Source organism: Papio anubis, chromosome 4 (assembly GCF_008728515.1).
Source record: "Papio anubis isolate 15944 chromosome 4, Panubis1.0, whole genome shotgun sequence".
Taxonomy (NCBI): Eukaryota; Metazoa; Chordata; class Mammalia; order Primates; family Cercopithecidae; genus Papio; species Papio anubis.
The window spans coordinates 75,269,497-75,290,843 of NC_044979.1; the positions used below are offsets into that span (position 1 = coordinate 75,269,497).

The following is a 21,347-nucleotide window of genomic DNA, read 5'->3' on the forward strand; positions in this document are numbered from 1 at the left end:
ATTACAGCTTCATAAGACAGATGCTAGAAATAAATGAGATAATCATGTCATCTACTTAGCACAATGCCCTATACACAATAAGTACTTTATATTACATAAATGTTCTATAGTATTGTCTTACAGGTAACATTTTTTTAGCACACTACAAGGAAAAGCCTCAAAGATGCCCCAGTGATCCTACCAGTCTTCAGTTAGCACTTAATTCAGCTTTTTGGACATGTAAAGAATTATAGTTTGATTTTCCTAATTGAGCAAAAACAAGATGAAAATATAAAGGAAATATCACTGCTAATTACAGCAATCCTATGACTTAGGAGTTATACTACCTAAGCTTGCCCCTGATAGTGAATAATTTATTTCAATATACAATTTAACTTTTCCAGTACCAGTAGACCTTTCCAGTTTTTAGTATTTTTAAATAAAGCTAAGGTAGCAAACTTTGTATATAACATTTGTCCAAATTCCTGGCAATTTTCAAAGGCTAGGCTCCCAGAAGAGAAATCGTTGAGTCAAAGGAGAGGAACTTTTGGGTCTTGGTACTTATTATCACACTGCTCCCCGGAAAAGATTGTACCAATTTACATGCCCACCAACAGTGTGTGAACATGCCCTTTACTCGCTTTGGTCTATTATATTTGTTGCAAATATTTTTCCGTTTGGTATTTTTATATAATTGAGTCTATAGAATTTTTTTCTCCTTTGAAATTTCTTCCATTACTTTTCCAAGCTTAGACACTAGTTGTATTAGTCTGTTCTTACACCGCTAATAAAGACATACCCGAGACTGGGTAATTTATAAAGAAAAAGAGGTTTAATGGACTCACAGTTCCACATGGCTGGGGAGGCCTCACAATCATGGTGGAAGGCGAATGAGGAGCAAAGTTACGTCTTAACATGGCGGTAGGCAAGAGAGCTTGTGCAGGGGAACTCCCATTTGTAAAACCATCAGACATCATGAGACTTATTCACTACCACGAGAACAGTATGAGGGAAACCACCCCCATGATTCAATGATCTCCACCTGGCTCCATCCTTTAAATGTGGGGATTATTACAATTTAAGCTGAAATTTGAGTGGGGACACAGCCAAACCATATCACCAGTCTTTCTTCATTTCAGGACTAAATATCAGAGAGTTTCTCTGAGTTTTTTTAAACTCTGCTCTCCCTGCAGCAGTGAGCAGAGGGTCCCTATAGGGGGAACGGACTATATCCTTATAGCCACCACATCTTTAAAATGTCATTAATCCTTCTTTGAGAATATTTTTCACTAGCGACCTGAAGCCTTCCTCCCTTGCAATTTTCGGGAGTTTTATTATGATTAAACATACACCTGCAAAATGGGAAGAGTTTTAGGAGTTCTCAATAATGTTGTATAATACTTATTGTCATCACCAAGAAATACCACCATACCCAGTGAAGATGACAGCAAAGGAAACCAGAAGGAACCTATCACTACAAATGCGCATTCCCCAAGGGCAGGGGTCGTATCTGGCCTGCTCACCATCAGTCACAGTAAATTGATAAAGGTTTGTAAGCTGTGAATGAGCCAGGGTAGAACCATAATCATCCAGCTGCCCTATTGCCATGAATCACTCACATCCTGGGACTGAAGGACAAATCCCCTACTGTTTTCCAACCACTGAGAAGGTGCACACAACAGGTCACTGCATCTGCCCATCCTTTACTTCGATTCCCTGTTATAGGGATGAAACACAATATAATTAAGGATTTGAATCTGGATTGGGTATTTCATATTAGGGAACTACCATTAATTTTATTAGGTGCACAATGGTATTACGACTGTGTAGGAGATTGTTTTTATTATTTGAAGTTCTATGCTAAATTATTTAGGGTGAATTATAGTGATAGCTAAGTTATATTTACATTAACATAAATCAGAAAAAAATGTATAAACTAATATGACAAGTATTACTTTAAATTAGATGATGGTTATATGGGTGTTTACTACTCTATTTTCTGTATGTCTGAAAAATTATCACAATAAAGTTAAAAATAAATTTAAGAAACATAAATGGTCAATAAATATATTGCTCTATTTATTTAAAAAATGAGTATTTTAAATAAGATACAATTTTTCAACTAACAGATTGGCATAAAGTCTTTTTTGTTGCTGCTACGGTATTTTTTTTCATAATAATCTGAGTTGATATAATGTAGGAAATGAACACTTACATGTTCCCACCCAAAATATATATTGAAACAACCTTCACGAGAGGCAGTCTACCAAGAAGAATCACAAGCCTTAATATGTTGTAAACCCATTCTAACCCAATGGTGCCACTTCTAGGAATTTATCCTAAGAAAATAATGCTAGCTATATGCAAAAATGTAGGTACAATACTATCATTATAGTGCTGTTATGATAGTAAAGCACAGGAGACAACTAAATATCCAATAATAAATAGTGGTTCGATAAATTAGCACAAAACAGAAACAGCCATATGTAGGAATATTATGTAGCATTAAAAATATTGTAGAAGGCTTCCTTTCAGCCGGAACCACCATCTTCCAGTAATTCGCCAAAATGATGCACACAAAGGGAAAGAGGAGAGGCACCCGATATATGTTCTCTAGGCCTTTTAGAAAACACAGAGTTGCCTGGCTAACACGGTGAAACCCCGTCTCTACTAAAAAATACAAAAAAAAAAACTAGCTGGGCGCAGTGGCGCGCCCCTGTAGACCCAGCTACTCGGCAGGCTGAGGCGGGAGAATGGCGTAAACCTAGGAGGTGGAGCTTGCAGTGAGCTGAGATCTGGCCACCTCACTCCAGCCTGGGCGACAGAGCGAGACTCCGTCTCAAAAAAAAAAAAAAAGAAAACATGGAGTTGTTCCTTTGGCCACATATATGCAAATCTATAAGAAAGATGATATTGTAGACATGAAGGAAATGGGTACTGTTCAAAAAGGAATGCTTTACAAGTGTTACCATGGCAAAAGTAGAGGAGTCTACAATGCCACCCAGCATGCTGTTGGCACTGTTGTAAACAAACAAGTTAAGGGCAAGACTCTTGCCAAGAGAATTAATGTGTGTGCTGAGCACATTAAGCACTCTAAGAGCTGAGATAGCTTCCTGAAAAGGGTGAAGAAAAATGATCAGAAAAAGAAGGAAGCCAAAGAGTAAGGTACCTGGTGTCAGCCTGCTCCATGCAGAGAAGCACACTTTGTGAGAACGCACGGGAAGGAGCCTGCGCTGTTGGAAACTATTACCTATGACTTCATGGCATAATAGGTGGTAAAAGAAAAAAAAAAAAAGACCCCTGGACTGTAAAAATGTTTCTCTTCATCGAGTAGAAGTGTGGTGTCCTCTGCCCCAAAGAAATATTTAAAGCAAATTTTCATTGTGTCCTAATTCATTGTATAATGTCTTTATTAATCAAATTTAATGTATTGCTTGCCAAAAGATGTGAGGTAGCTTATTGCACAAGAAATTATTCAACTGGTTAGAAGATGGCTGGATATTATTTATGACATATTTGTACTAGTTTAAAAATAGTCCCTCTAAATCATCATGGAAGAAATAAAGTAATTTACAAAAATAAAAAAAGTAGAAGCACACTGAATTATAGGAAAAACTATTTGTAACATAGCAGGTAAGGGAAAAAACTGGATATAAAACAGTATTTTTTTTCTCCTAAGGGGAAAAATAATTATATACATACAGAGAGACACATAGACTGAGAAATAAATAAACATATAAATATCTGCACCTACCTTCCTATGCAAAGATCACAAGTTACTTTTGTTCATATATCCACCTTTTAAATTTTCAATAAATATAAAATTGGTGTGATAAAAAGCTTTCCAAAAAGAGAATTAACTGTTTTTCAAAATTTACCTACAAACATTTTAAAAGTGGATACCATGATTTTGTTGACAGAACAATTATAAAAATCCAAGTGTAATTCACTATGTTACTCTGTAATATGTCTTACGTTTCTCATTCAGCCCTTTTCCCCAATTTTCCCATCTTTTGCTATAGAGATTTAATTATATGAGACTATATACTTCTAAACAGTTGACATGGTTTGTCTGTGTCCCTTCCCAAATCTCATCCTGAATTGTAATACTCCCTATGTGTCAGGGGCAGGGACAGCTGGAGATAACTGAATCATGGGTGCGGTCTCCCTATAAGTCTCACAAGAAGTGGTGGTTTTATAAATGGGAGTTCCCCTGCACAAGCTCTCTTGCCGGTCACCATATAAGACGAGACTTTGTTCCTCATTCGCCTTCTACCATGATTGTGAGGCCTCTCTAGCCATGTGGAACTGAGTCAATTAAACCTCTTTGCTTCATAAATTACCCAGTCTTGGGTATGCCTTTATTAGCAGTGTGAGAACAGACTAATACAATAGTATGCATCATCTCTTTTTCTCCCTGAAGCTACTGGCTCCCTGTCACTTTCAAGCTACTGGCTCCCTCTCACTTTCTCTATTACTAACACAATAGTACACATCATCTCTTTTCTTCTCCGAAGCTACTGGCTCCCTCTCACTTTCTCTATTACTAATACAGTAGTAGCCATCATCTCTTTTCCTCTCCGAAGCTACTGGCTCCCTCTCACTTTCTCTATTACTAATACAGTAGTAGCCATCATCTCTAAGGCTGCCTAACTTGTGGCCTTGTTGCACCAATCAAATCTCACACTCACCTCCTTGTCAAAAAACCTCAAATGCTCCCCACTGGTTAGTGGAATGCCAAACCCCCAATTACCTTTCCGATCCTGTCACCCATACCCTGTGATACTTAGCATAAAGAGTTGTATTTAAATAAACATTTAAAGGATGACCAAGACTCCTTCAACCTGGAGAGGTTGTTTTCTCCCCGACTCATCTCCAGGCCTTCCCTCGAATGTGTTCCTTGTCGCCTCTCCCACTTGTCCCTGAGACTCCACAAGTTTTCTCTCCTCGGGGCCTTCCCTGACCACTCCCCACAACAGGGGCTCCTCCCTCCTTCCACCTCCTATAGCATTTGCTTTAACCACAATGTGGGCCCTTGGAGTATGCCAACTTTAAGATTCTTTGTTACCTCCTGCATGCCTATCCATCTGGTCTCCTATATAAAATCTGAGCTCCTTTAAGATGTGGTCATTGTTATACACCTTTTGCACCTCCCACTCACCACAGAGTTTCATGGTGTTTTATTTAAACTGTAGACACTAAATACACATCTGTTTAAGCTAACAGGAAGCAACACCAAAAGCACTAGGCAAACAGAAAAATGCACGTCATCAGGCTAGAAACAAAACTGACTTCTTAGACTTTAACTTCTACATCTAGATGAAACATTACCTGCCACTTGCCACAAGAACATCCTCCATAAGAAAACATCTCTCGTTGGCCAGGCGCAGTGGTTCAAGCCTGTAATCCCAGCACTTTGGGAGGCCGAGGCGGGCGGATCACGAGGTCAGGAGATCAAGACCATCCTGGCTAACAAGGTGAAACCCCATCTCTAATAAAAATACAAAAAATTAGCTGGGCGTGGTGGCAGGTGCCTGTAGTCCCAGCTACTTGGGAGGCTGAGGCAGGAGAATGGCATGAACCCAGCTAGGCAGAGCTTGCAGTGAGCCGAGATCGCACCACTGCACTCCAGCCTGGGCGACAGAGTGAGACTGCGTCTCAAAAAAGAGAAAACATCTGTCGTATGCCTTAGCCCCACATGTTTTATAACAAGTCCTGCCCTGACTACCACCAGCCAGGACCCTGTGCCCCGAGCCAGTCCAACTGTGTAGCCATTCCCTCCACACATGTGGCACTCTGACAGATCTTTACTTTGTATGTGTTGTTTTCTTTGCCTAAAAAGGTCTTCCATTGCCAACAAACCCTTTTCTACATACTCATCTTCGAGCACAGTTCAAATATTACCACCTCTCCATAACTTAATGACTCTCCATAGAAAGATAAAATTAGACCACATCATCTTCCTGTTAATTAATGCTGTACAATACTTATCAATCATATCATGGCTTCTGGGGTTTTTTATACTTACACACAGTTCTCACTCAGATATTTATGGACAGGAGCCATGAAGTATGCACTGATATATACCCAGTTCATGAAACTGTACCTAGGTACCTTCAAAAAAAACATTGGAACTGATTCTAAATTCTCAAATAAATGAAAAGGTCAGAATTGGGCTCATTTTAATCCCGCAGGAGCCCTCTTTCCTTATCTGGCTCAATTTCAGTGGCTGTCGCTGATCTACAGAGCTGCCAACTTTCCTGCTACCATCACATCTGGTGTGAAGGCTGCAATGAAGCTCCCTTCCAACTCCCAAGCTACAGAAGAATCCTCTCTTTACATAGGTTAGCAGAAAGAAGGGTAGGATATTTCACATGGAATTTTTACTAGGAAGAAAGTCAAGTCCGGAAAAAGTCACAGAAAATCAGCAAAGTAGACAGGTTTACAGAATGCTTACTGCTGATCCATAATGAACTAAAAAGCTCAGCCTGGCACAGTCCCCTCACTGCTGTGTTTCCCGTTCTTCCCCTCACCACAATACCATCTGTGATAAATGGTAAACCTGACATCCTTAGCATGCTAAGCCAAGGCAGATTTGGGTTGGTACCACACTATCCAGGCCTGGTGAGGTCACCAGAACTTTTGCCAGATGCACAATCCTTTCCACAAACTGCTGACTGCTGTTTTCTTCAGGTACGGCCCCCCCCCCCGACGTCATCTCTTAGGACTCCAAGCCACATACAAATTCTTCCTCAAAAGTCACATAGTCCCAACTACCCCAAGGGAAGAGAGTACTTCCCTATCTATCCCAAAGGCTCCACCCTCGGCCTTCAAGTGTACTTAAACAGAAACACTACAGGTGTCTCTCCAGAACTCTGCATGGAATCTCACCCTCTCTAGGTCTACCTGATCAATTAGACTCCCCCCTAGTATAATCCTGCAGGCTGCTGAAAGTGGATGTAGCAACTGACAAAGATACATTGTTCCAAATTAAGGTCTCAGTCTAGCTTCTCCAGGGACCATATGGCCTTGAAAGGTGGACACAGCCTTTAAGTGGAGTCTTATCAATGGATCACACCAACCAGTGAGATTCTAAAATGCACCATCTATTGAGACACCCTCTCTGATGTTCCCACTTCCTATCATAAGGATGCCCACCACTCTTGCTTGTTTAGAAAACAGAAGTAACAGATAGGTCCAGAGTTCAAAGAATGATGACTACTTTACCAGCTTAAGTTAATGAGCGACTTTCTGTTTTGATAGGATCTTTGGCAGTCCACTTAGTTACTCTTCTACAAGTGGTCTTTCAGATTTCTGTCACTGGAGTTTTACAATATCAACAGACCTTAAACACACATACAAAAATCTTCTCTGGTTCTCTCATACACACCTCATTCCAACCATGGTGGTCCCAACATGCACAACTACAGAGATCAGCTTAGGTAAGGAACAAATGTTTTTCTGTTTTCTGGACTTTCATCCTCCAGAATCCTTTTCCACCTTAGAAACTGTATACGGTATTGTGGCCGACGCAGTGGCTCATGCCTATAATCCCAGCACTTTAGGAAGCCAAGGCAGGCAGATCACTTAAGGTTAGGAGTTCAAGACCAGCCTAGCCAGCATGGTGAAACCCCATCTCTACTAAAAATACAAAAATTAACCAGGCGTGGTGGTGCACTCCTATAATCCCAGCTACTTGGGAGGCTGAGGCATGAGAATCACTTGAACCCGGGAGGCAGAGGTTGCAATAAGCCAACATCACGTAACCTGCACTCCAGCCTGGGTGACAGAGTGAGACTATCTCAAAAATAAAAGGAAAAAAAAAAAAAAAGGAAACTCTATACTGTATTTCTGGGCTAAAAACAAATTTATAAAGAATCTTGCTTTGTTTTTAAGAGACAGGGTCTCTGTCATCCAGGCTGGAGCGCAGTGGCATATTCATCCCTCACTGAAGCCTTAAATCCCTAGGCCCAAGCGATCCTCCTGCCTCAGCCTCTCACTGGGATTACAGATGTCCAGAAGCCTGATTTTTTATGTATAATCCAAATCTCCTTACAAATGTGTCTTTTTTTGTCCTCCCCACAAAACTATCCCTGCTTTTAATCCATTTGCTTGTGGAGTCTTCATTTCTCCTTTACTTAAATTATTACTTAATTTCAAGCATTTACTGAATCAATATATAACATGTATCAGATGCAGGACACCTTTCACATAAGTTAACTCACTGAATCGTTATGTTAAAAAATGTTTTATTATGCAAATGTTCAGGCCGGGGACAGTGGCTCACACTTGTAATCCCAGCACTTTAGGAGGCCGAGGTGGGCAGATCGCCTGAGGTCAAGAGTTCGAAACCAGCCTGATCAACATGGTGAAACCCCATCTCTACTAAAAACACAAAATTAGCCAGGTGTGGTGGCGCATGCCTGTAATCCCAACTACTCAGGAGCCTGAGGCAGGAGAATCGCTTGAACCCAGGAGGTGGAGGTTGCAGTGAGCTTAGAGAATGCCATTGTACTCCAGCCTGGGCAACAAGAGTGAAACTTTGTCTCAAAACAAAAAAAAAAAGAAAAAGAAAATTTTCAAGCATATACAAAGTAGAGAGAATAGTATAATAAACCCAATATTCCATTTCCCAATTTCAAAAGTTATCATCATACCGCCTACTCATTTTCCTCAACCCACCGAAACTGGATTATTTAAAAGCAAATCTCATAAATTGTAGTCTCATCTGTAAATGTTTCAGTGTATATCTCTAAAACATAGACTCTATATTTCCCATAATGAGAATACTATCAGCCTAAACATCAATTAATAACAACTCCTTAATATCAAATACCCTATCCATGTTCAAAGTCCTTAATGTCTCAACTAGTTTTAATAGTAACACACTGTGATGAGGAAAGGGAGACTCATAGATTTAATACCTTTCCACACCATATTCAGTACACATCAAATTTCTCATTTGACGCCCTGGTCCTCTTTCCATACAACTCAGCTGCCTTTTCATAATGTTTAGAAAGACACATATATACACACACATATATATTATATGTGTATATGTATTATCTTACAAAAGTGGTCTTTCCTTTTTTGAGTACGTTAATGTCAGCTGAATAACACAAAGGTGTTTCAGTGTCTGGAACCTGAGACAGACTTTTATTCTATTAATCATTCACTGCCCAATATCACAAAATAGGTGGAAATATAAGATGCCAGCATAAGACACAAACTTCTATCGTGTCTGTTGTGCTCTAGTATCTGCTATTATCCATACCGGGGCCTCCTCCCAGGATACTGCAGTCATCATAAAGTGATGATAATGATGATGATGATAACAACAACAATAGGCTTCTACCAGGGAGAGACAGGATAGGCCCGTGGGTGAGTGAAGGATTACTGAGATGTTTACAATGAGCTTTAAACTTCCTAGGAGAAAAAGCTATACGGGTCAATACTGAAAGGGTAAATGGGTTGCAAAACTCAATACTCCAGCAACTGCTTTTATTCACATACCTTACACCAATTGAGATAAAAGAAAATACAAATCATATTGTCATCACAGTCACCTACAAGTTAGTTTCCTATACATTTTAAAAAGCAGATGCATTTGTAAGGCTCTCCCCTTTTAAGACATGTTGGGATTTTTTATTTTATTTTATTTTATTTTATTTTTTTATTGAGACAGAGTCTTGCTCTGTCACCCAGGCTGAAGTGCATTGGCATGATCTCAGTTCACTGCAACCTCTGCCTCCCAGGTTCAAGCAACTCTCCCACCTCAGCCTCCGGAGCAGCTGGGATTACAGGCACATGCCACCACACCTGGCTAATTTTTGTAATTTTAGTAAAGATGGGGTTTCACCATGTTGACCACGCTGGTCTCAAACTCCTGACCTCAGGTAATCCACCCGCCTCAACCTCCCAAAGTGCCGTGATTACAGGCGTGAGCCACCACACTAGGCTGACACTTTGGGATTTTTAAAAAAAAAACAATGAAATAAAGAGCTGTTTGAAAATAATCTTTAAAAGTTATAGAACACAAATCAAACAAGAAACAAAATAGATTCCTTTATACTGACCTTCAAAAATATTGTTCTAAGCTCAGCTGGATCTGCTCTCTTGGTTAAAGCCACCTAAAAATAAACATAAAAACGTTTATGTTATTACAACAAAGCTGAGAAATCAAGCTAGCCGACTAAAGGAAAATAAATCTCAGGTTAGAAATTAGTGTATTTCATTTTTGTACTTAAATACCATGTTACCCCAGTGCATAAAATATGCCCCCTCCCCATTTTAAATTAGACTACTTACGTAGCTTCTAAAATGATACAATTTTATGCAAGGAAACAGTGGCAAAAGCTCTTAATATCTAATGTTGAATATATATAATTTCTTAAAAACAAAGAAAAAAGTGCAACATTGCAAGCACCTGGCATTTTTTACTTATAATCCAGTGTAAACCATGCCCTTTCACAGGAGAATTTAAATATACAAATGTTTGTCAACTATGCAAGAGAACATATTTCTGTTTGTTTTTGAGACGAATCTCTCTCTGTTGCCCAGGCTGGAGTGCAGTGGTGCGATCTCGGCTCACTGCCACCTCCGCCTCCCAGGTTCAAGCGATTCTCCTGCCTCAGCCTCCCGAGTAGCTGGGATTGCAGGCACATACTACCAGTGGCAGCTAATTTATGTATTTTTAGTAGAGACAGGGTTTCACCATGTGAGCCAGGCTGGTCTCAAACTCCTGACCTCAAGCGATCTCCCTGTCTCAGCCTCCCAAAGTGCTGAGATTACAAGCATGAGCCATCATGCCCAGCCAAGAGAACATATTTCTTAAAGAAGTCAGTGAACTAGGGAAATCATATTAACTCAAGGGAGTTACTTCTCACAGTTTCACCATGAACAGGCATGTATACCTCACTACCTGGGCATGCCAAAGAACTTCTCCTCCTTTCCCCAGCTTTTAATTAATAAATCATAAGTTTTCAAAAGTATGATATTATTCTACATATTTTAGAATTACAAGGGGCTGTGGTTACCTTTGAAGAGCAAAAATTGACAGATTAGGTCAGAATGGGTGTTGTGCTTAATTCTCCAGGCCACAAAGTCCAAAAACATAGCCGGGGAAAAAGCAAGACAAACTTGAACATGGCTTCCCCAGGCCAACACAAAAGAGCCCTTATGTGGAACCAAACAGTGGGTTTATTCAATGTCCCAACACCCAATCCTGCTGGCAAAAAACGTCATGAGACTGAGTTCTCACCAAGCACAGAGTCACCCCATGATGAAGCCAAGGAAAGGCTCCTGGAACCACCCAACACTGGACCCATGTTGCTATCCACAGGGAGACTTATGCAAATTGTCCTAAATCCTTTCTGTGCACTAGCGAAGGCTGTTCTGAGATCTTTGGACAATGAGTTCTCTGTCTCTAAATATGGAACTGCCTGAGCTCCTAGGCTCTCCACTGTCAGGAATAATTTTATTAACTAATCACTAGAATGGGAGTAGTCTTTCTGAAACCTGATGCTTGGTCACCTTGTTTCCCAAAGCAAAACTGATAACTCTTCATTTCAGCTGAGTACTCATAACCAACAAGGCTATTTCCATTCATAAGAATACTTTTTTTTTTTTTTTTTTTTTTTTGACATGGAGTTTCACTCTTGTTGCCCAGGCTGGAGTGCAATGGCGCGATCTCAGCTCATTGCAACCTCTGTCCCCCAGGTTCAAACGCTTCTCCTGCTTCAGTCTCCCAAGTAGCTGGGATTATAGGCATGCACCACCACACCTGGCTAAATTTTTTATTTTTAGTAGAGATGGGGTTTCATCATGTTGGCCAGGCTGGTCTCCAACTCGTGACCTCAGGTGATCTGCCCACCTCAGACTCCCAAAATGCTGGGATTACAGGGATGAGCCACTGCGCTCAGCCATGTATTTTTAATCTTTTTAAAAATCCTGAATTAGTAAGTGTTCTCTGCTGTTCAATAGAGGAAAAGAAAATATACTGCCAGTCAACCTAAGATGAATGACTCTGCTGCCCTAAAAGCTTCAGAGAGGACTCCCTCCTCTCAGATCTCTATTCTGAGAAAGGTAGGGTAGGACGAACACAAGAGAACATGGGACAACATAAAAATGCCTCCATCCCCCACTTTAAGAGCAGAAATATCCCCTCCTTGATGGTTAGAGTCCCACAACTCATGGAAGTACATAACACTTTTTTCAAAAGAATATGGTACGCTAAGTTCTTAACTGTTTTCTTCTTAAAAGCAAAACAAATTTTCCACAAAATGAAGTATTCTTGCTGTATCTGAATACCACATCCTTTAAAATCTAATTAATTCTTTATGCCATGAACTTTGTAAGGTCTCCCCTGGGCAATGTTATTTCAGAGTAAACTTCCCATGCCCTAAATTCCCATAGCACATTTCTGCCTAAGGATCCTGAAATGTATATTCAGTGCTCCCCATCAGAACTACACCTCAAAGGGGGAAAAAAGGTGTTCACTTTGTAACCCTCTCAGGGTCTAGGGCAGAGAACACAAATCAAAACAAAGCCAGAGAATGACCCAACACTTGTAAGACATGTTGCCAAGTATGACTATTATCTCATTGGATTCTCGCTGCAAATCAGAGTCAGATAGGATGGATATTACTGCCCTAATTTTACAGAAGAGGAAACCAAAGCTCAGAAAGCATCAATTATTTCCCCAGAAAAGTCAGATTAAGTGCCAATCTGACATTTCTAAATGTTTTCTGAGCTGAGATCAGATCCCAAATATTGCATCTCATACCGTAGTGGCCTTACTACTGACCCACATTACAGGCAGCTTCAAAGTGATGATAACTTGCATTAATTGGCAATATAATACAGTCATGCATTGCTTAACAACAGGGAAACAGTCTGAAAAATGCATTGTTAAGTGATTTCATCATTGTGTGAACATCCTACAGTGTACTTATACAAATCTTGATGGTGTAGCCTACTACATACCTAGGCAAATGAGATAGCCTATTGCTCTCCTAGGCTCTAAATCTATACAGCATGTTACTATACTGAGTACTGTAGGCAACTGTAAAACAATGTATATCTAAACACAGAAAAGGTATGGTAAAAATATAGTTTTAAAAGATAAAAAGTGGAACACCTGTACAGGGCAGCTCCAGTATAATTTATGGGAACACCATCCACATATGCAGTCCTTCATTGACAAAAAAATCCTTATGTGGTACATGACTGCTATATAGTATAAGCCTAAAAATCAAAACTCTCCCAATTTCTCCTAACAGTATGTAGTGTCTGTCCAATGCTGTGATTAAGGACATGATCTTACAGGAATGGTGGCTCATACCTATAATCCCAGCACTTTGGGAGGCCAAGGTGGGAGGATCACTTGAGCCCAGGAGTTTGAGACCAGCCTGGGCAAGATAGTAACACCCCATCTTCATTTTTTTTAAAAAAAAAAAAAAGAAAAGAACATGGCCTTAGTGTCAGATCATCCTCAAATAGGGAGCAGGATCAACCTCATAAACTCACTGGCTATGTGACCTGGAGGCCCCGACCTCTCAGCCTCACCTTCCTCATTTATAAAACGGGGAGTCCTAGACAGCTAGAAGACTAATATGAGATAATTACATAAAGTGCTTAGCACCAAAAAGGACACACAGTTAAAGTGCTCATAAATGGTATCTATTACTATTTGTATTATTTATCCAAAGATGTTTATATTCTACCATGTTTATGCCTTAATAAATCTAAATGATGGGTAGGTAAACTGGCTCATAATTTGGAAGGGAGAAATTAGCAAAAGAGAAGAGAAAGAAACTCACAGATCTTCAAACACACTCACCAAACCACTAAATAAACATTGCGGCCATCCTAACTCATCATCGTCTCAGCTACCCTGCCGCCAACCCAGAGTTCCAGGTACAGCAAATCGTTAATGATCACTACAAGATTTCTCTGAGGCCCACTAAATTTGTATCAGGTCCTGCTACAGTCTATTTAAGGATAGATAAGTATGGTTCAACAGGGGACGGATTCAGAAAAATTACTACCAGCCTCCTGGGCCTCATCTCTACAGTAATTCCATCTATTATTCACCAGTCAAATGCTGTGTGGCTGTTTGGAATTTCCATTTATACTACTATCTCCCATTCCTATCTTCTTGTTTAAGCGTCATTTGCTATGAATGAAGAACACTTACACAACTTAATTGAAGACAATGCAAAGTTACAGTGAGATGTACTAGTTTTCTGAAGGTGTATTTCAATGAATTCTACCTGGTAGCAAAACCAATTCCCAGGAAGTCCTATGAGCTGGAAAAAGGAAGCCACAGAAATGTAGCCACCCTTTTAAAGTCAATTCAGAACAGCTGCTCAGCATGCATACTTTGTATCACATAAGCTTGGAATTATTAGACTTAGTTCATTCTTGGGCTTTAGAAGCCTGGAATTATTAGACTCAGTTCATTCTTGCGGTTTAGAAGAGTCATCAAACTTTACATTGTTTCCAGAAGGCTTACTTTCACTGTTACATTTTTTTCTCATATATTAACAGCAGGTAAATATTTACAGCTATGGTGTGGAGACCATCAGCATCACCTGGGAACTTTTAAAAACACGAATTGTCATGCTCATCCCAGACCCAAAGAATCAGTAAAGAAAACTGCCTGATTTTCTTTATCATTCTTCTTCTGAATTTGCATTTGTAAGAATAGATTCCAACATTAAAACAATATTCTTATATCAAGAATTTTAAATCAAGTAACTGGTTTTCAAGCATATAGAGTAAATGACTAAGAAGAAAGGGGTCCTTTACAAATTACTATGAAATATTATTTGCCACTTACATCAACAGGATAAAGAATTTTGTTGAAATTTGATAACATTTTACTCTGATTCCAAATTTAAGGGAAAAAGAGAGTGTTTTGGTGGTTTTTGTTTTTTTTTTTTTTTTAGTTGGGGGTCTCACTGTGTCACTCAGGCTGGAGTACAGTGGTGTGGTCATGGCTCACTGCAGCCTCACATTCCTGGGCTCAAGCAATCCTCCCACCTCAGCCTCCTGAGTAGCTGAGGCTATAGGCATGTGTCACCAGGCCCCACTAATTTTTTTCAATTTTTTTTGTAGAAACAGAGTCTTACTGTGTTGCTCAAGCTAGTCTCAAACTCCTGGCCTCAAGTGATCCTCCCATCTTGGCCTCCCAAAGTGCTGGGTTTACAAGCATGAGCCACCATGCCTGGCCCAGAAAGGGGCAATGTTGGAACAGAAAAACTCTATGCATAGTTTCTTCCATAAACTGGGAAAAGTCTATCATTATTTAACTTTAGTATGGAAATTTCAGGTCGATTCAATGAGTCTATGCTCCACAGGAACAAAATTTGAGAATCACTGAATATGTAAAACTTTTTGACAAGATAAAACACTGGTTATAATTGTGTAAGTCATCAATAGCGTTTGCAAAACATATACTAGCTAAGTACATCCTAGAAATAAAAACAATAACAAAATTTCAAGAACTGGTGTTTTTAAAAAGGCAGGGAGTGGGGGAGAACATGGCAAGAAGAATAAGAAAGTTATCTTTCAGGATAAATGAATTCACTCTCATTCTAATATGAGTTAGAGCAGCCATAGGTAGGGGGTCACCAGAAAAGATATTCCTACCTGTAGGAATATTTTTTAAACAGACTTTCTTACAATGGAATCAAGCTACAGTTGCAGGCTCATTACTTTAACAAATCACAGTGGTACAGAATGGTGTACTCAAAATAGTTGTCAGATCTAACAGAGGATGGTGGGGAAGAATATACGAAAATCTACATGAAAATAAGAAATGCTAATTTGAAAAATGAAATGCAAAGAAAAGAAAAGCTCTCCTCTTACACTGGGAAGCTCTAGAGATGTGAGACCTCCATCTCTGTGAGGGTACCTTACTCCTCAGATCATCCCCAGCTCTGGCAGAGATCAGGAAACCAAGTAGATGCTCCGGAAGTGCTGAATACAGAATAAAGTCTTTCAGATCAGTAAAAATCTGACATTTACAATGAAAATAGGCAACTCTCTTCAGATCAATGGTTCTCAAAGTGTGGAGACCATGAGCATCACCTGGGAACTTTTAAAAATACAAATTATCATGCCCATCCCAGACCCACAGAATCAGAAACTGGGTGAGGTCCAGCAATCCCCTATGGTTTAACAAGCCCTCCAGGTGACCCTGATGCAGTTAAAGTTTAAGAACCACAGCTTTAGATAATGTCCAATTTTAATGTACTGATAATAAGACTTAGGTTCTCAGCCCTTGCTGCATATTCAAGTTCCCTGAGGCACTTTTAGGTTTCATAAAACCCAAACCATACCAAAGGTCAATCAAATGAGAATTTCTAGAATGGGTATCTTTAGAGCTCCCTCAAGAAATTACGATGTGTGGGTGGGCTGAGAACAATTGCATTAGAACCCAGGGCCCAACCTCAGCTGCTACGTCACCAACTGTATAGCACAGCCCTTTCTCGGCAATATTTCGCCAGTCACCTTCCCAAACCTGAAACATCTGAAAGTCAAGACAAGCACAGACTTACACTGAAAATTCTACCATCATAAAGTAAATATTTGCCTTAGATAAGAAATACAAACTCAAAGAGGTAGTTCATCAAAAGCAAGCTTCTGGGTGTGCGGGTGGGTGTAAATAAGCACGCAGTGACAAGCAGGAAAGGGAGACAGAAGGAGAAACAGTCCTGCATAGTCTTTTGAACCTGAGGAAATAGTGCAGTAGGTGGCCCTGAATCCCAAAGAAAAGTATTCTTGGGTGTAACCTAACCACTTACAAGCTGCAGCCCACCCTCCTTCTTTATCTTCCCACACTAAAGACACCAGAAGGCTAAAATACAATTCCCAGACTCCCTTGCTGCTATGCAGCCCATATGCTGTCAATTAGATAAAACTGAGGTGAGATTTGGCAAAGGTTTGGGAGTTGGGGGGTACCTTCTGCTGTTTCTGCCAAGCAAGCACCATTGCTGGAAGTGTCTAGTTTTCCTGTGGCAACCTCCTGCCCTCCCATTGTCAGTGGCCACATGGTCCTGAAACACTGTCCACTTGGCAGGCAGCATTGTGACTGCACAGGAGGTCACTGCTGTCTTGGTGGCCTGCTCTGCTTGAGACTCTAGATGTCATTCTTTAGAGCTCAACCTCAAGTCTGTTTCTTCACCTTCCCAACAAATTGTGTAAGCCATTTAATACCCTGTAATAAATCTCTCTGCTTAAACCAGCTAGAGTAGATTCTGTTCTCTGCAAGTGAGCCCTGACTGATACAATCAGTAATTGCAAAAGAAAGTTTGGAATTTCCTAAAACCACAGTTACCATTAACTTGGGAAGAAGAAAAAGGTATCTCAAACTTAAGAAAATATTTTTTTATTGAAACCACTGAGTCACTCATCCTTCATCCTACAGTTTCCCTAAGTCCTAATAAATGAAGAGCAGTCATTATAAAAAAAGTTACTGAAATACAAATTAGTATAAAGACAAGACGCCCTGTTAAGCATTCTTCAAACCACAACATTTCTATGTAATCAGCTGGTAAAACTTCCTTTCACTCAACGGTTGACTTATAAAGTATCAGCCACCACAAATGTTAACCCACTGGGTAATTACACCAGCGAATCATTTCAGAGGTACTAGAGATGTTTATCAGAAGGATTCAGTAGGTTGTGACGTATGTTAGATTTCACTCTGCTCTGTTGTAGACAAACATAAACTATAAAGCCATCATCATTAAAATTCTGATATTAAGAGGCAGAGTGTAACAGTTAAGAATGAATGGTGGTGTTTTAGCTGGGTTCTGTTATGCCAAAAGAGCCTGAAACATATTAGTTCTGGATTTTACTATTATTGTTATTAAGCTGACCTCTACTCACTAGATGTGAGCAGCAACCCCTTCCCCAACAAGCTGCGACAACCAAGAAACCATCTCCAGAGGTTGCTAAAAGAAATCTACTTGGGAGCCAAACTACTCCACCCCCTAGCTAACAACCGCGCCTTAGATGGTGATGCTCTACTTGCTCATCCATGCAACACAATCACCTATGGGAAGGCTACAGTGTACCAGGCCCAGCGCCAGGCACCAAGGAGAAAACACCCAATAAATCAGAAACCCTGCCCCAAGCAGGGAAAGCTGACTTATCGACAAGTGGTTGGTACAAAATGTATGATGATACGTGCTATCATAAGGCAGAGTGGCAGGAGATTAATAGCCTAATTCTGTTAAAGTTGAGGGTCACAGAAGTGGTCTTTGGAACCAGATCATTTATTATTAATTATAGCAATAACAATGACCAGCTAACTTTTACTGGGTCCTTAACTCTATGCCAGGTATTATGCTAACAGCTTTATATCTTATTTCATTTAAATACTCTATCATTAAAACTCTTTAAGAGGAAGAGTGAGTAATATCCCCATTTTTCAAATAAGGAAGCTGAGGTACTAAAGAGTCTTAAATGAATACTAGTAGATCACACAGCCAGAAATGACTCCTGAGCTCGGATTATTTAGACAGTAATTATAATACCTGGAGGATATTCCCAGACTTTAGCAAGCAAAAAGGGGGACTTTAAAGCTATCTTTAAGAATCAAGCCACTGGACAACATTATAACTGTAACCAATTTAAAATAAAATCTTTTTAATTTGGCATTATGATTCATAAATGCCCATGGCTCAGTAGAAGGCAGAACTGCCTAGTGCAGAATATTATTCTCCAGTATTTTATGCTGAACTCAGTCTCAATTTTTTTAAACATCAAGGTTACAGTATAATTAGGAACCAGCTGCAATTTTAATTACCGCACCCAATATAATTTGTTACATATTAGCAAGTGTCAAATTACTACTGCTTCTTAAATGAATAAAAACTGATTGTGCTGATGACTGGGATGTATGTTCCTGATGGGGAACAAAGGAATATAAAAAGTATATGACATATTTATAAAGTGCTGAAAGGCTCTACTTAGGAGATCACAAGTTGCTGAAGCCCAGATAATGCCATAAAAAGTTAAACGCTTCTGAGAGAGAAGAGCTAACTTAATAAATACAAAGGAAGAGAAAGTCAAAAATGAAAGGACAATAAAGAAGTTGCTTCCACTATATAATGCCTTACCTGTCCAAAGTTCTGCTATGTATCAACCTCATCTAACTGAAGCACAGTCAAGAACCAGAAGGAGGCAAAAAGGAAAAGGAAAGGGGCTCTCTGCACAGCTGGAGCCTCATCTCAAAGACGACACATCATCTCACTTGAGTGAGCCCTCCTGGGTCCTATTCCACAGCCCACAACTTTTGACATGACTCTAACGCTTTGCAAACATTAGCTCACTGACACTCTCAACAGCCCCAAGGAGCAGACACAGTTATGCCCATTTTACAGATGAGGAAACTGAGGCACAGAGAGGTTGAGTAACTTCCCCAAGTCGCACAGTTAGCAAGTGGCAGAGCCCTAATTTGATTGCAAATCCATGATTTCAGCCATTATGTGACACTGTCTTTCAGAGGAAAAGCAAGCACAGAATTAAGCAGGACAGAGAATCCAGAGATCAAAAGAAAATTAGGACACAGAATCTGATTTCTGAGCATCCCCCGGTCTGACCTTCAGGGCAAGGACAGGGAGCTTCCCACTTCGGATACAGCTATGGTTATGACAGCCCAGTGATCTGGCCTTCCTTGCTGTTCCCAGTTCTCCTCTCTTCTCCCAACCTTCTTACTGGTATAAGAATAGAGAGCCTTCTTACTGGTGTGGCCAGGCTTCTGACCTATTGGGCAACCGTAGCATGGAGGCCGATTGCCTTCAGAGCCTCTGCTCTCTTCCTCTTGTTCCCCTAGGGTGGGAGTACAGCAGCCAAACATTGAGCTTAGTCCCATCCACTTCCATCTTCTCCTTTGTGTCCTTCATCCCCCTGCATTTTGTTCTTTTTGCCCTCTGGTACCTCCTAGTGCCCCATCACCTCTACCCCCAGGGACTCGGAGATATGCAGCAGAAGCAGAAAAAGGCAAACGAGAAGAAGGAGGAACCCAAGTAGCTTCCTGGCTTCACTCCAATCTCTCTTGCCCTTCACTTGTGTGCCTGGAGCCAGTCCCACCACACTTTGTTTCCTCCTGTAGTGACCACAGGTCCCAGCACCGATGGCTTCCCTTTGCCATGTGTCTGCAGTGGGTCCCTTTTGTACTTCCTTCCCCTCAAGTAGCCTCTCTCCCTATGGGCCACTCCTGGGAGTGAGGGGTTAGCCCTCCCCAGTGTTTTTTCATTCCTGTGGAGCTTAAAAGTATTAAAAGTAGCTTTGTAATTCGAAAAAAAAAAAAAGAAAAAGAAAATTAAGACATATCAATTGTAATGCATGAACCTTATTTACCTGACAATTCAACAACTATTTTAAAAAATTTAAGACAATATGGGAAATGTGTACAATGTGTACAGAATACATATTTGAAGATATTGAAGAATTACTATAATTTTTGAGGTGTAATAATGATATTGTGATTGTGCTTTGAAGAAATATTGTTTAGAGAGACATAAAATATTTACAGATATGATGGCTGAGATTGCTTTGAAAAACATGTGGGGATGAATTAGCCAGGTGTGGTGGCATGTGCCTATAGTCCCAACTACTCAGGAGGCTGAGGTGGAAGGACTGTTTGAGCCCAGGAGGTTGAGACTGCAGTGAGCCATAATCGTGCCACTGCACTCCAGCCTGGGTGACAGAGCAACATCCTGTCTCCAAAAAAAAAAATTTAATTAAAAAAAAAAAAAAAAAGGAGGGATGAAAGGAGGAGAGAGGGCATGGTATAAATGAAACAATATTGAGGCCATAAATTGATGATTACTACTGGCCATATAGGGAGATGAGGGTTAATTATACTATTCCAGTTTTGCAGTTTTTCGGAAATTTCCATAATGAGAAGTTTAAAAAATGATGCTGTTCTTTCAAGGACTAAGTCAAATGCCTCTTCCTCCAGAATTCTCCAACCAGATTCCCCTCATAGAATGTTTCCTATTTCATGAGCTTCGCAATGGAACATTTAAACCTGACTCCACTGTGGCCAGGCACAGTAGCTCACAACTGTAATCCTAGCACTTTGGGAGGCTGAGGCGGGTGGATCACCTGAGGTCAGGAGTTCAAGAACAGCCTGACCACCATGGAGAAACCACGTCTCTACTAAAAATACAAAAAATTAGCCAGGTGAGATGACGCATGCCTGCAATCCCAGCTACTCGGGAGGCTGGGGTAGGAGAATCACTTGAACCAGGGTTCAAGAGGTTGCGGTGAGCCGAGATCACACCATTATACTCTAGCCTGGGCAACAAGAGTGAAACTCCATCTCAAAAAAAAAAAAAAAAATCTGA

At 40.2% G+C, this 21,347-nt stretch overlaps 1 protein-coding gene across 3 annotated transcripts in view; it reads right to left on the bottom strand.

The window, feature by feature from the left end:
• SLC25A13 (solute carrier family 25 member 13) overlaps nt 1–21,347 on the bottom strand; it is a 198,743-nt gene that overhangs the window by 164,734 nt on the left and 12,662 nt on the right. For 2 of the 3 annotated variants that reach the window (XM_003896295.4, XM_009203365.3), the window contains exon 2: nt 10,056–10,109. In XM_003896295.4, the coding sequence (XP_003896344.2) occupies nt 10,056–10,109 (54 nt within the window). Of the gene's footprint in view, nt 1–10,055; nt 10,110–16,947; nt 20,627–21,347 lie in introns of those variants that run through there. The other variant, XM_017956938.3, reaches the window with a different exon arrangement.